General features: G+C 49.2%; 1 protein-coding gene across 1 annotated transcript in view; it reads right to left on the bottom strand.

Annotated features, from left to right (window-relative positions):
* SPRYD3 (SPRY domain containing 3) overlaps positions 1 to 9,911 on the bottom strand; it is a 15,448-nt gene extending 5,537 nt beyond the window's left edge. The window contains exons 1-6 of the mRNA XM_006757025.2: positions 9,804 to 9,911; positions 8,317 to 8,463; positions 7,262 to 7,337; positions 6,643 to 6,767; positions 5,908 to 6,043; positions 4,901 to 5,086 (exon numbers count right to left, since the gene is read on the bottom strand). Coding sequence (XP_006757088.1) covers positions 4,901 to 5,086; positions 5,908 to 6,043; positions 6,643 to 6,767; positions 7,262 to 7,337; positions 8,317 to 8,463; positions 9,804 to 9,880 — 747 coding nt within the window. The 5' untranslated portion in view covers positions 9,881 to 9,911. The remainder of the gene's footprint in view (positions 1 to 4,900; positions 5,087 to 5,907; positions 6,044 to 6,642; positions 6,768 to 7,261; positions 7,338 to 8,316; positions 8,464 to 9,803) is intronic.
* Between the last annotated feature and the right edge of the window lie 3,876 nt (positions 9,912 to 13,787).

Below are 13,787 nucleotides of genomic sequence, written 5' to 3'. Positions count from 1 at the left end.
TTGCTAGGGACTTGCCCGGCACTTGCTCTCTACCTCTATTTGTTATCTTACTTCTATCATTGACAGTCCCTCTAGGTTGTGGGCTGCTTGCCTGTGTTCCTGAGAAGCATCTACGGTACCAGTCTATAGAGTGTGTTTTCTTTAGTGAATTACCGGTATGTTTACCGGTAATAAACTTGCACTGTTTTATGTATATGTTTGATTACATACAGCCTTGTGACAGTTTTCCTGCATGTCATAAGCATTTGAATATAAATTAAAATGTTAAAATCAAATCTGATATTGTTTTACCTTTTATTTGGTGTGTGGAAGGTGTGCGGAAGAGGGGGTAGTCTTATACGGAGAGTATATAACAAACTCTGTATTTTGAGTGGAAATGTTAGGGGGTCGTCTTATACGCCCAGTCGTCTTATACGCCGGCAAATACGGTACCTGCTCCTGGGCAAAGTCCCCCTAAGCTTTCCAGAACCTTCTCGGAGAACTTAAGGGATGGAGTGAGGGCAAGTTTGGCCTCCCTGACAGATCCTTGCTTCAATGCACTCCTCCCCTCCTTAGACTAGGGCTATTAGGCTCCTAGAGGAGAATCTTAGTTGCTAGAGCCTGATGCTGGTCCCTTAATCTGTGCCTCAGATGCCCCTTAGTTTGAAAGAGAATCAACCAGGCCGGGGTTCATATCCTAACTCCTATTACTTACTAGCCACTAACCTTGAGCACTTCTTTAAGCCTAAATTTCTTCATCAGTAAAATCAGGACCTCTAAAAATAGGTGAGAAGACTCAATTAAGTGTCAAGTGCTTAGCACAGAGCCTGACACCCAGTAGGTGATCAATACACATTTCTGCCTTTCCATAAATCAGAAATGGAGGTTATACTGGAACAGGCCAACCTATCAGTGCTCCCTAAACATTAATAGTCACCCCAAAGCGACAGCAGACTGGAAATGCCCGTCACAAATTAGGAAATGATCTTTCATCTCAGCCTTTATGTCCAACGGGAACAGTCCCTTAGGCTCCCAGCACTAAGTACTGTTTCCCCAAGACAAATGGCCACTTCCCAGATGACCCTACCCCAACTGACCAACTGTCCTCCCCTGGTGTTCCTCTTCAGGCAGTGCCCAATCTGCAGGAATGTTCTTCTGTATCTTTGGTGGAGGTAGAGCGATCCCTTTCCTTGGGGCTCTCATACCCTCCTGACTCTCATGTGTCCCTCCAAACACAACCAAAGCCTTGAGAGGCCAAATAGGTGGACTCAATGCCAGAGTGGAGGCTGCAGACCAGAGTGCAGACAGCCCGCTGCACTCCCCCTCTCCTTGTACCAGCAGCACTTCCCAGCCTGTGCTCTCCTACTGGTATCTGCCCTCCTCTTGCCAGCGGAAGCCCTAATCCCTCTTGACAGGAGCAACTAAAGGCTGTGCCCTGAGGGCCTAGAGGCAGCTGAAACAGGAACCAAGAACATGCTCCCCACCAGCCAGTCAGGCCCCAACATGGTCTCCCCCTGAGTTGGGGCCATGAAGGGCCCCTGGGAGGGTGAGGCCTCATTCACCCCCTTTGTGTACCAAAGCTGTTGCCCTGTCACTAAGGAGTTGTCAGAGGAGCTCTGACTAGAAAACAAAGAGAGAATGAGTCTAATCTCCAAGCTTTACCAACCGTATCCCCCAGCCTCCACTCATTAGCTTATTGTGCAAGGCCTTGGGGCATGGATGAGGTGAGGGGCAACACCCCCATTCCTGAGCAATGCAGCAGCAACACTCCAACACCCTCAGAGTTCCAGGAAGGGGGACTCTTTCAGAGGGGAAACTGAGGCCACAGGAAGCAGGGGAAGAATTCCACTCAAGAAAGAGTCAGGTCTTGGCCGGTGTGGCTCAGTTGGTTAGGCATTGTCAGGGAATTTTCCGTGCACCGAAAGGTTTGCTGGTTTGATTCCCAGTCAGGGTACATGCCCAGGTTGCAGGTTCAATCCTTGGTAGGGGGCATGCTGGGGGCAGCTGATTGATGTTTCACTCTCACATCAATGTCTCTCTCTCCCTCTCCCTTCCTCTCTCTCTAAAAATCAATAAAAAATATTTTTTAAAAAAAATAAAGAGCCAGGTCTGACTAATATAGACACTCAGATTAAGCAAACATGACTGCAAATTAGCACCTGTTGAATCTAGGTAGTGGGTTTATGAGTGTTCACTGTACTGTTTTTTCAACTTTTCTGTATGTTTAAAATTTTTCATAATGAATGTAGGAGAGAAAAAAAGTCAGAAATTGAATTTGCTTTTCTTTATGGGAAGAATCAGTGAGACGGGAGAAGAAAGGATGATTGAGATTCCAAAACTGAGAAAAAGGCTAGGAATAAAAGAATTCCAAGGCAACCAAATAAACTCACCCAGGAGGGCCTTGGCTGAAGGACAAGAGAATCCCTGGGAAGTAGGAATTGAGGCCCAGGAACTGCAGATTCATTTTAGGAGAAGGGGGCAGGAGGAAGGGAGCTGAGTGGCGATAGGAGAGCGGACTTGGACAGAAGGTAACAGCACATATTAGACAGTGGAAAGGCAGTGGGTAGGGGTCAAAGAATGAATATCTGGGCTTAGTTTTGTCACTAATTCACTTTTTTAAAAAGTTTAAATATATTTTTATTGATTTCAGAAATGCAGAGAGAGAGAGATTTCAGAGAGGAAGAGAGAGGGAGAGAAAGAGAGAGAAACATCAATGGTGAGAGAGAATCGCTGATCAGCTGCCTCCCACACACCCCACACTGGAGATTGAGCCCACAACTCAGGCATGTGCCCTGACTGGAATCGAACCGTGACCTCCTGGTTCATAGGTCGATGCTCAACTACTGAGCCACACTGGCCAGGTACAAATTCACTTTTTGACATTTGAACAAGTCTCTTCACTTCTCTGGGACTGTTTTTGCATCAATAGCATAACATGATATTTGGGGATGTGTGGCTGTCACAATGTCCAGAGGCAGAGATGCTAAGCATCCTGTCCATCAAGGAACTGTCTCATCTAAAATGCCCAACAGCCTTCGTACTAAGAAACCCTGGACAGGATGGCACCAAAGCCTCTCCAAAATCTCTATGGCTCTAAAGGGTGCTCTCCTGGGAACATCACCCAGGGCAGGATAAACAAGCTTCAACACAGTAAAGGTAAGGGCTCCCAGAGAGGGGAATGATAAAACAGGAAAGGCAAGAGGAGAAAGAGCCGTGCTGAACACAGAAATAGAAGGCACAGGCACGGTCCAAATGACCTCTCCTAGGCCCCTCTAGATGACACAACTTTGATTGCTGGATCAGAAATTCAGTGCATGGTGACAAAAGGGAGGGGATCAAGAGACAAGTGGGATGGGAGGCCCAGCGAATGGAAGAAACTGGGTAAATCACCCTTATTTGAAAGTTGGGGCAGTTGGCAAGATTGGAATAAAGGCACATTTCCTTCAGGAGACGCATGCCCAATCTGCCCCAGAGGAGCAAGTGTTCAGGGAGTAGCGTGCCCCCCTGCTAGCTGTGAGAAGCTGGAGTGGGGGTCTGAAAAAAGGAGCCAAACTTAACAGCTTATGTCTAAGAAAGAAAAAAGTTCTTCAACTCATGGCCTGAGGGTGTTGGGGGAAGGGCAGAGAGGAATGAAGGCTATTTATAAATGTCTACAGGATTCTGCATCAATTAGAAAAGATTGCCTGGGAGGAGCCGGGAACAGATGGGGACAGGTCCAGGCAGGGAAAGGATGCCAGGAAAACACTCCTGAGGAGAGGTCAAGGACGAGAGCGGGAACACAGCCCTGGCTCAGTCCCAAGTTCAAATCTGTAGATGTTGTCAAAATGGTGGTGGAAGTGGAAAAGAAAGAGAAGAGACAATGGCCTAGGAGTGGACAGCGGAGGCCTCCTGACTCACAGCCACTGCAGTCCTTGGACCCTCGTGTCAGAAGGGGGGGCAGAGTGTCCGAAGCAACAGGACGACACACTTTCTGCCATTTTCCTTGAGTTTAACTCACCTTGAACTCCAGAAGGGCGGGAGAGGGGCCTTGCTCATAATCCACTCCCACCCCCAACCCCCCCACTGCTTCTGTTTTGCTATCAAAGGCTGATTTGAAAACAGCCTGGGTTGGGGTGAGGCGGCCAGAGGATGGAGAAAAGGTTGAACTGGGAGCAAGGGGGCAGCAGAGGGACAATTCGAAGTGGGAGGTCTGTACAGTCCACTAGGGACCAGGGCCAGACCCCAGCTCAGCATCCATTCACTCCCAACCTAGCATAAGGTACAGAGTAGATGTGAAGGTGCATAAGCGTCCCAAGGAAATTTAAAATCCAGGAAAAGACTAAAGCAGGCATGACAAGGTGTATAAAAAAGCAAGTTGTGACCAGTCAAGGATTCTCACTGACCTTTCTATGCCTCTAGTCTCACCCTCTATAAAATGTAGAGGGAAGACAGAAGACATTGACATTGACGCTTACTCAAAATGATCTCAAAGAACCTTTCCACATGAGCAGGACTTGTGACCACACGTGCCCCACAGCAGTGAATGGAAAGCCTGGGGAGCTAAGCTGTGATCAAGCCCAACGGGGGAGCCAGGCATCCTGCCTCCCAATCAGGCCCAGCCTCTCAAAGGCAGGTGTGCAGGGCAGCAGGGCTCCCCAGGTGTCAAAGGAACCAAAGAAGACAAAGGAGAACTACTACTTGTTCCGAGAGTAAAGCTCTCAAAATGAAGGGGATGGGAAGAAAGCGAATCCGTGCTAGGAAGAAAACAGATTAAAAAAATCATGTCAAGATTCCCCCAGGCTATCCTGCCAAAATTCCCATTTTCCAAAACCTTACAAAAGACACTGTCCTCACCCCCGATTTTAAGCAATTCAGACGTGCTGATGTGGCCCACAGGTGTCCTGCCCAGCCCTCCCGCCCACCCCCACTGCCCCTCACTTACAGTTCCACAGACTCTGACATCATGCAGCCGGCCCCATTCGTCCTCATAGCTGTCCACCATCATGACACTGTCGTCCTCACGGCCCAGCTCAGCGTTGAGGTGCAGCCGTACCTCCTCACCCAGGGAGTGCATGCCTACTGCTGGGAACAGCCCGTCTGGGGACATGGGCATGATGGTGGAGCCCACCTGCAGCGGGGGAGGGAGGGAGCTGCCATCAGGCTCACTTTTGCATAGCTCATCTAATTCTTACAGGCTACTTTTGAGATGATGCAAAAAATAATTATCACATACACTGACAGACAGAAAAACAGAGGTGTCGAAAAAAATGTAAAGCTGCTAAGTACTCCTAGCCGAGCAAGGTATGCACAGAGCTAGAAGGCAAACACAAGGTTCTCAACTTGCTGCCAAATACGTTTGGTATGAGTGCGTGTGCTCTGAGGCAGGAAAGCGCTGAGGCCTAGGTGCTGAGGGAATAGGGCTTCTCAGCCTGGGCCTGAGGAAGCAATTTTCCCAGGGTGGGGTACAGAGCTGGTGGCTCTCCCTGCTGTGTGCGTTATCCCATCTCTTCCCTACTACTAGTCTCTCTCGGAAGAAAGGGAAGGAGAAGTGAAACAAAGAAAATAAACACAGAAAGGACATATCCTCGAAAGCATTCAAGTCAAAAACCCAAAGAGGACCTCCAGCTTATGTAGCCAGGCCATAACTTCTCTTCTTTGTTCCTGCTCAAAACCCTCCCCCAATTCTGTCCCCCACAATTTCTGCTCATCCTCCATTGCACTAACTGCCCCTCTGCATCTTTCATCTGGGTAATGCCCCAGCTTCACCTGGGCAGGGAAGCGTCTTCTCCTACACGCAGGAGACTTCAGGAGAACCTGAGGCTGGACTGAAGGAGATGGGAACTGAGCCTGTGGGTCCCTGGGCAAGCGCCAGCCAGCAGATTCTTATGACTCTCACAAATTCTTACACCGCTCCAAACTGCTTAAAACCAACCTGGGGTTTCCACTTACCCGCTTCCCATTTTTGGTGAAGAAGATCTGAGCAGTCTGCACATCAAAGGACACAGGCTCAATACCGCAGCCAATCCGGTCCCCGGAGTTGCACTTTGATCCAAACTGGCGGCCCTTGGCTCGGCCATTGTACAGCCTGTGGACAGAGTAGCGCAGACACAGGGCCTGAGCTGAGCCTCCCAACTTCTCCCCAGTGCCAACAGCTGAGGCCTCACCTTGATGCTCCCAGTCATTCTGTGACGACATCTACCTATGTCCTAGCACAAGCTCCACACTTCCTCTAAGTCTACAAACCTCCAAGAGTAGCCATTAGGCCATCTTCCTGTCCTGATCAGAAAAGTCTATGAAAACACCCCAAGATAGGTGAAGGAATGGCAAAAGCCACTCTGAGGAAGTCCTTTATATCTAAGACTAGTGGCCCTGTTGCATGAAATTCGTGCACAGGGGGTGAGGCAGGGAGTCCCTCAGCCCAGCCAGCACCCTCTCCAATCAGGGACCCCTTGGGGTATGTCCGACTGCCTGATCTCGCCCCCAACTGCCCTCCCCTGCTGGCCTGATCGCCCCTAACTGCCTCTGTCTCGGCCCCCACCACCATGGCTTTGTCTGGAAGGAAGTCAGATGTCTGGAAGATGGCCAGTCGACCCAGTCTAATTAGCATGTTACCCTTTTATTAGTATAGATTCCCTAACCCCGAATCCATAGGCAGGAGGTTAGGTTCCGCAGGAAGCAACTCACTTGCCATCATCAGCATGGTAGGCTACAGAGTCAGGCAACCAGCCAGGCTGGTGATCCAAACTGTAGTACTGAGGGACCAGCCCCACAGCAATGGTGCCTCGGACACCACTGTCCACAATAGACACCTAGAGAGAGGAGAGCAGGGCACAGTTAGCACAGATGGGAAATGGAAGCTGCTGCTCGTGTGGGGAAGGGAGGCTAGACATCAAAGGGGACTGAGGCTCAAAGAGACAACAGACATGGGAATCAGATAAAAAGACAGGCACTCAGAGGGGGAACTGAGAGAGTGGGGCCTACTTTACCATGATTACTTAGAAAATAATTTCCAGTTAATGGATAGGACACGAAGTAGATGCTGGGCTTGGGTTAATGGGTGGGCAAGGACACAGGTCAAAGTCTACTTAGATGAGGGGCAGGAGAGCAGAAGGGGCGGTGTGACAGGACTCCAGGGCACCTATCTCTCAGATTAGGCACCATGCTATCCTGTGCCCTTTCCCCAGCCAACAGGTCAACAGGATAGCTCTCATGGAAAATGAAAAGGCCCAGACTGTGAATCCAGTAAAAAAAAAAAAAAGAAAAGTTCTTGGAGCTTAACAATCTCACCCCCTGCTCTGCCCACCTCAAAATAATTGCTGTCCTTGGTCAGAGGTCTAGAAGCCACATAGCAGCCAACTTCACCGGAGTTTCCATGGTAACTGAAGGAGGAATGAGTGGGAAGTTTCATTAGCAACCGAGCCCAGGAGTTGGGGGAAGGGCCTCATCTCCAGCCCCCACCCTGCGAAGGCCAGCACAGAGGAGAATCCATTAGGCCACACTTGAGGACATCTGCACAGACACCATAACAAGATCCTTGAGGTCCTCTCGCTGCCTCCAATCAGGGTCCAACCCACCCTGACCACTGCAAGCCTGGTTTCCTCATTTCCAGGGGGAGACGAAAGCAGACCCCTTAGCTGCTTACGAGGGGTCTCACAACTGTCTGACCTCAATCCCTCCTGCTGCAGCTCCGGCCCTTTTCCTCTGGCTCTGTCCTCTATGCTCTGGACCAGAGCCCTTCGCAGACTGGAAGACGGTTATGCAGTCCCCACTCCTCCGCTTTCTGTTTCCAGGCTACATAGCACTACTCTCTTCCCCCCGTCAATGACAACTTTGTGAGTTAGGCTCGAAAGGAGTCGGGGAAGGGGTACAAGCCCGAAGAGAGAGAGAAAAGAAACACAATCCAAAGGGCTGTGGGGTGGTGAGCAGGGTGCATTACAGAACTGTCCTTCCCCAGACAGGAGCTCCTCTGCCTTGGAAATGGCCACTCTTCACCTAAGGCAAGGAGACACAGGAAGGAGACCCCTGGAACCTCTCAACAATCCGCCTCTCCCACCCACAGGTCTGTCCTCTGCACAAGATGGAGGACCTCACTCTCGGGCGCTGGGGCAACGCCTGAGACGCCCGGCAGCCTCCTGCCTCTCACAGGGCTGCTTCCGATGAGACGAGGAGAGTGACCCCGAGGCACCGGCAGAAGCAAGTGCAGGGGGAGCGGCACTGCTCCCCTCGGAAAGGCCGCCATGGTCAACAGCCTTCCCCTCCCAGGGCTGTGCAGACTGTCCTCTGCCTCAAAAAGACGCCTGTTTTCAGCTCTCAGATCTGGCACAAGAAGGAAAACGTGGAAAACTCCCCCAAACTCACCTCAGAGTGTCTCCATCCACAAGAATGTGCTTGAACCTCTCCTGATACCGGAAGGCCCGGACCTCCCGAATCTCCCGGATCCGCCGGCGCCAGTTCAGAAACCGGTAGTGCAGATTGAGGTCATCCATCTTGTTCATGAGAACAAACCTGTGGGTGGGGAGACAGGGGCTGAGGAGGAAGCAGGCCCTCAGCACAGCATCTCCGCCCGATTCACCAGAAACCTGGGGAGGGCGCTGGACTGGAAGCCAGTTGCCCAGATCGACCTCCACCATCTCCGTCCTCATCCTTTCCTTCCACGAACATTTACAGTTCTAGGTGCTGCAGACACACTGTGCGCGCGATGGCGGGGACGCCTGCTCTCATAGGGCTCCCACTGCAGTGTAAGCAGGCATGCCGGGCGACAAGCAGACGTAACCATGTCAGACACGGGAGGAAAGGCGGAGTGAGGGGATCAGGAACATGGGGTGACCTCCGTCTAAAGAAGAACCCCCTCTGAGGAGGTGACATCAGAGTTGAGAGGAGAAGGAGCCAGGCACGTAACACGTCCAAGAAAGAGTGCTCCGGCCCCGGCGGCCAGGACGCAGGCCCTGGGGCGGAAGGGAGCTGGCCTGCAGAGAAATAAAAGGCCAGGGTGGCTGGCGTGTGAGAAACGGGGAAGATGACCCTGGAGGGGGGCGAGGAGGAGCAGGGGCCGGAGCAAGGCCCTGGCGACCATTGTGAGGCGTCGATAATGTATTCCAAGTGTGATGGGAAACGACAGGAACGTAGGGTTTGCCAGGTCTTAGAGATCAGTCAGGCTGTGGTGGGAGGATTGACAAAAAGAGGAGCGAGGGTGGTGGACGACGAATGGCGAGGTTGTGGCACCAGTTCCGATGAGAGATGGCAGCAGGGAAGATGGAGAGGAGCCGGATGATCTGGGTGTTGGAACCACCAATGGTGCTAACACATGAATGAATGAATGAATGAACGAACGAACAAACGAATAAGTGAATGAGTGAATGAATGAACAAACGAGTGAGTGAATGAATGAATGAATGAATGAATGAATTTTTCCTTGAAGCCAAAAGTGAGAAAAGGGTGAGGTGCTTTTCCTATTCCCCAAACCCTGAGACAGGGGATCCCTCAGGCCTGACAGTGCTTTGCACACAGTAGGTGCTCAGTCAGGGTAGGCCTAAAAGGGTAAGCACCTGCGGGGCGGCCTGTGACTGGCCTCCCTCGGCCAGGGCTGACCCCCAGAGCCCCACAGCGCGGCAGCACCAACCCCGCCTCCACCGCACGGCCCGGTCCCTCCGACGAGAGCCGAGGGCCCCGCGGCCAGCCTGTCAGTGTGACGACGCCCAGCCTCCCCCAGCCTGGCACGGGGCGAGGGTCCCGACGGGGTGAGCCTCCGGGCAAGAGCGTCAGGCGCCGCCCTTGACCCCCGCCTCCCGCCTCAGGCCCCGGGGAGACCCGGGATCTCTGGGACCCCGCCCCCGATCCCCGCCTACCGGGGCCGCCGCGTCCTCCTCATCCATAGGCCTCTCAGCGCGCACTCTAGCTCTTGGGCCGCCACCACCACACACATCCGGGTCCCCGCCCTACCTACTCCCTAAGACCCGCCTTCCACTACCACCCTCGACCAATCCGAAACGACCTAGGACGACAGGCACCTTCAAGAGCCAATTGGAGAGCTCAGTCAGGGTCGGGCGCGGCCCGGTGAACCGGGTACCTAGCGCTGGGTGGGGTTGGCAAACGGCGGTATCGGGGAGTGGGAGGCGGCAACGTGGCGGCGCGCGCGCAGCGCTGGGCGGTCTGGGCGCTGACGGGGCGGTAGCGGGGTGGCTCCTGGGCGGGCGGAGAAGATAGAAGCGCACGGATAAATACTTGCCAGTGTTTCCTGAGCCGTGGTCCGCGCAAGATGTGATGCTAAAAGCTTTGCGGGGATTCCTTTTAATATATTCTATAATCTTATGAGATGAATCTTATTACTATCTTTTTTTTTTTTTTTTTTTTTTGGCAAATGAAGAGCTTGAAGGTGGCCTCCATAGTTCGTGGGCTTAATGTAACTATATGCTTTACATTCTCCTGAGCTCTACTATTACCTGCATTATATTCTTCCGAGCTCCATTTCTTGTAACCTTTTGCTCACTATGGGACATTCCATCCAGGAGAGAATTTCGAATGCAAAAGGCACAGTGGCATGAAACTTCGGAATGTCCAAACATTTGGAATGTCAGGAACGAAGCAGTCTGGTGTGATAAGAAAGTGAGGTTGGAGTCATAATGTGAAGAGATGAAGGATACAAACATTTATGGAGTACCTTCTAAACAGGTGTTATTGTCATTCTGGGGAGGACTTCCTTGATTTCCTCCCATCACCAAATCCCTTCCCCAAATCGGAAGGTTTTTCCCCTCTGTATCGTCATACTATGTCGTTTGCACCTCATTTATAGCATTTATTACAATCATACTTGTATTATGAAAGTCACCTGTGTGTGACCTGTCTCTGCTAGCCCGTGAGCTACTTCAGACTCTGGGATTTATCCTATTCTTATAAATGGATACTCCACAAATGTTGAATGAAACAGAAGCCATCATCTCTTACACCATAAACAGTGACCGCTGGCATGCTGGAAATAGGTGTTGATGAAAAATTGAGAACCTAGGTTAGAGCTCCAATTCTGTGATGGGAAGATCAAGATCTTGGTATTCTTATTTAAAAAAAAAAAAAAAGTATTGAAACATGTGTTTTCTTAGCCCCCTTCCAGCCCTGAGTTACATAGCTGTGGATACTCTCCTTAACTTGTCGCCAGCTCCCTCTGTTTCCTTCATTTCTTCCCTTCCACCCCCTCTTCCTGAGCTATGAAAATACTCCAGTGTCAACTCAGCTATTCCCAAAGGCAGCTAAAGAGTGACCAGCCAGGCAGCTCCCAGAGTCATGCCCATGGTCATGACGGGGTCTCCCGACCCCCTCCAGAAACTAGCTAGCTAGCGAGAGCCTGAGATGGAGAGAAATGGTGGAAGGTGTCTCTGAAATGTTACTGATGGTTGGTGATTCTACTCAGGATTTCCTCATCTTCAGGGGCCAAATGGGGCTGGCCTTTTTGGTGAATCCTCAATCTGTTGACATTCTCAGAACCTAATTAGGATAATTTGTGCTTGCTATCTAAATATATTTGATTAAACAGCTCTATTAAGGTATAATTGACATATAGTAGACCATACATATTTAAGGCATATAATTTGATAACTTTTGTATATACCCATGAAAATATCACCACAATCAAGATAGCGAACATTCCATCACGCCCAAAAGTGTACTCATGCTCCTTTATAATCCCTCCTTTTCATCTGCAGGAAACTACTAATCTGCTTTTGTCATTAGTTTAGTTTGCATTTTCTAGAATTTTATATAAATGGAATCTTACAGTATATGCTCTTGGGGAAGATCTGGCTTCTTTTATTCAGCATAATTTTGGGGGGATTTATTTACATTATTGTATACAGACAGTCCTCAGGTTATGTCGGAATCGACATACGTCATTTCGTGGTTACATAGCCATCTCCCATTTATTTAGAAAAAAAAGTTCCATCATTTCAACGTATGTACATATGTGCTTTATGTGTTTTTTTTATTCATTTACCACAAGTAAAGGTCAGGAATTGTTATCTTTCTTTTTTTTTTTTTTTTTTTTTTACTGTTTCACTTCATTACTGCTGTGTATGTGCTCCATGTGAGTGACGTAGGTGCTTATGTGGGGGAGTTCTGACTTATGGTGAAAATCATGTTACATCGTGCCATAGGAATGGATCTCTGATGTAACCTGAGGACCTACTGTATATGAATAGTTCATTCTATTTTATTGCTGAGTAGTATGCCATTGTATGGATATACCACAATTTATCATTCACTTATTGATGAACATTTGGTTGTTTCCAGTTTGGGACAATATTACACACTAGAGGCCCGGTGCACGAATTCGTGCATGGGTGGGGTCTCTTGGCCTGGCTGGCAATCGGGGCAATCAGGGCGATCAGGTCCATCTCACCCAGTCCTGATAGGAGCTGCCTGGCTGGGGGGAGGGACCGTGGGAGGTTGGCTGTGGGAGTGCACTGACCACCAGGGGGCAGCTTCTGCATTGTCTGCCCCATGGTGGTCAGTGCATGTCATAGTGACCTGTCAACTGGTCGTTCAGTCAACCGGGTATAACAGTCGCTTGAGCTTTTATATATATAGATAAGGCTACACTCATGTTTGTATAGACATATATTTCATTTTCTGTTGAGTACTTAGGAGTAAATGGCTGGATTACAAGGTAGATGTATACTTAATTTTATACATATGTGTGTGTGTGTGTGTGTGTGTGTGTGTTTATTGATTTCAGAGAGAGGAAGGGACGGGGAGAGAGAGATAGAAACATCAATGATGAGAGAGAATCATTGATTGGCTGCCTCCTGAATGCCTCCAACGCGGCCATGTGCCCTTGACCAGAATTGAACCCGGGACCCTTCAGGCCGACGCTCTATCCACTGAGCCAAGCCAGCGAGGGCATTGTCAGTCATTCTTTTAGATCTTAGCCATCCTAATAGGTTTGTAGTGGTACTTTGTTGTAGTTTCAATTTGCATTTCCATAATGACTAATGACATTGAGCATCTTTTTCACATGCTTATTTGCTATCCATATATCTTCTTTGGTGAAGTGTACAAATCATTTGCCCATTTTTAAAAACTGAGGGGTTTTTTCTTACTATTACATTTTGAAAGTTTTTTTTAATATATTTTTTAAATCCTTTTTAAATCAGATATGTAATTTATAAAAGTTTCTTCCAGTCTGTGGCTTGTCTTCTCATTCTGTTAACAGTGTCTTTCAAAGGGTAGTTTTTAATCATGAAGATGTCTAATTTATCCAGTTTTAACTTATGAATCATGCTTTTGGTGTCCTATTTTTTTTAATATCTTTCATTGATTTTTTACAGAGAGGAAGGGAGAGAGACAGAGAGTTAGAAACATCGATGATTGAGAAAACATCAATCAGCTGCCTCCTGCACACTCCCCACTGGGGATGTGCCCGCAACCAAGGTACATGCACTTGACTGGAATCGAACCTGGGACCCTTGAGTCCGCAGACCGATGCTCTATCCGCTGAGCCAAACCAGTTAGGGCTTGGTGTCCTATTTAAGAAATCTTTGCCTAGTCCAAGATCACAAAGATATTCTCTTATGTTTCTCCTAGCAGTTTTATGGTTTTTAGGTTTTGCATTTAAGTTATAATTCATTAAATTATTTTTATTTTGAAACAATTTTATATTTGTAAATATTTGCAAAAATAGTACATGGAATTCCATGTCTTTCGCCCAATTTCCCCTAATGTTCACATCTTACATAACCATAGTACAATCATTAAAACCAGGATATTGCCCTAACCGGTTTGGCTCAGTGGATAGAGCGTCGGCCTGCGGACTCAAGGGTCCCAGGTTCGATTCCAGTCAGGGG

Source organism: Myotis davidii, unplaced genomic scaffold (assembly GCF_000327345.1).
Source record: "Myotis davidii unplaced genomic scaffold, ASM32734v1 scaffold233, whole genome shotgun sequence".
In the NCBI taxonomy this organism is placed as follows: Eukaryota; Metazoa; Chordata; class Mammalia; order Chiroptera; family Vespertilionidae; genus Myotis; species Myotis davidii.
This window is presented reverse-complemented; position numbering and strand designations above follow the sequence as displayed.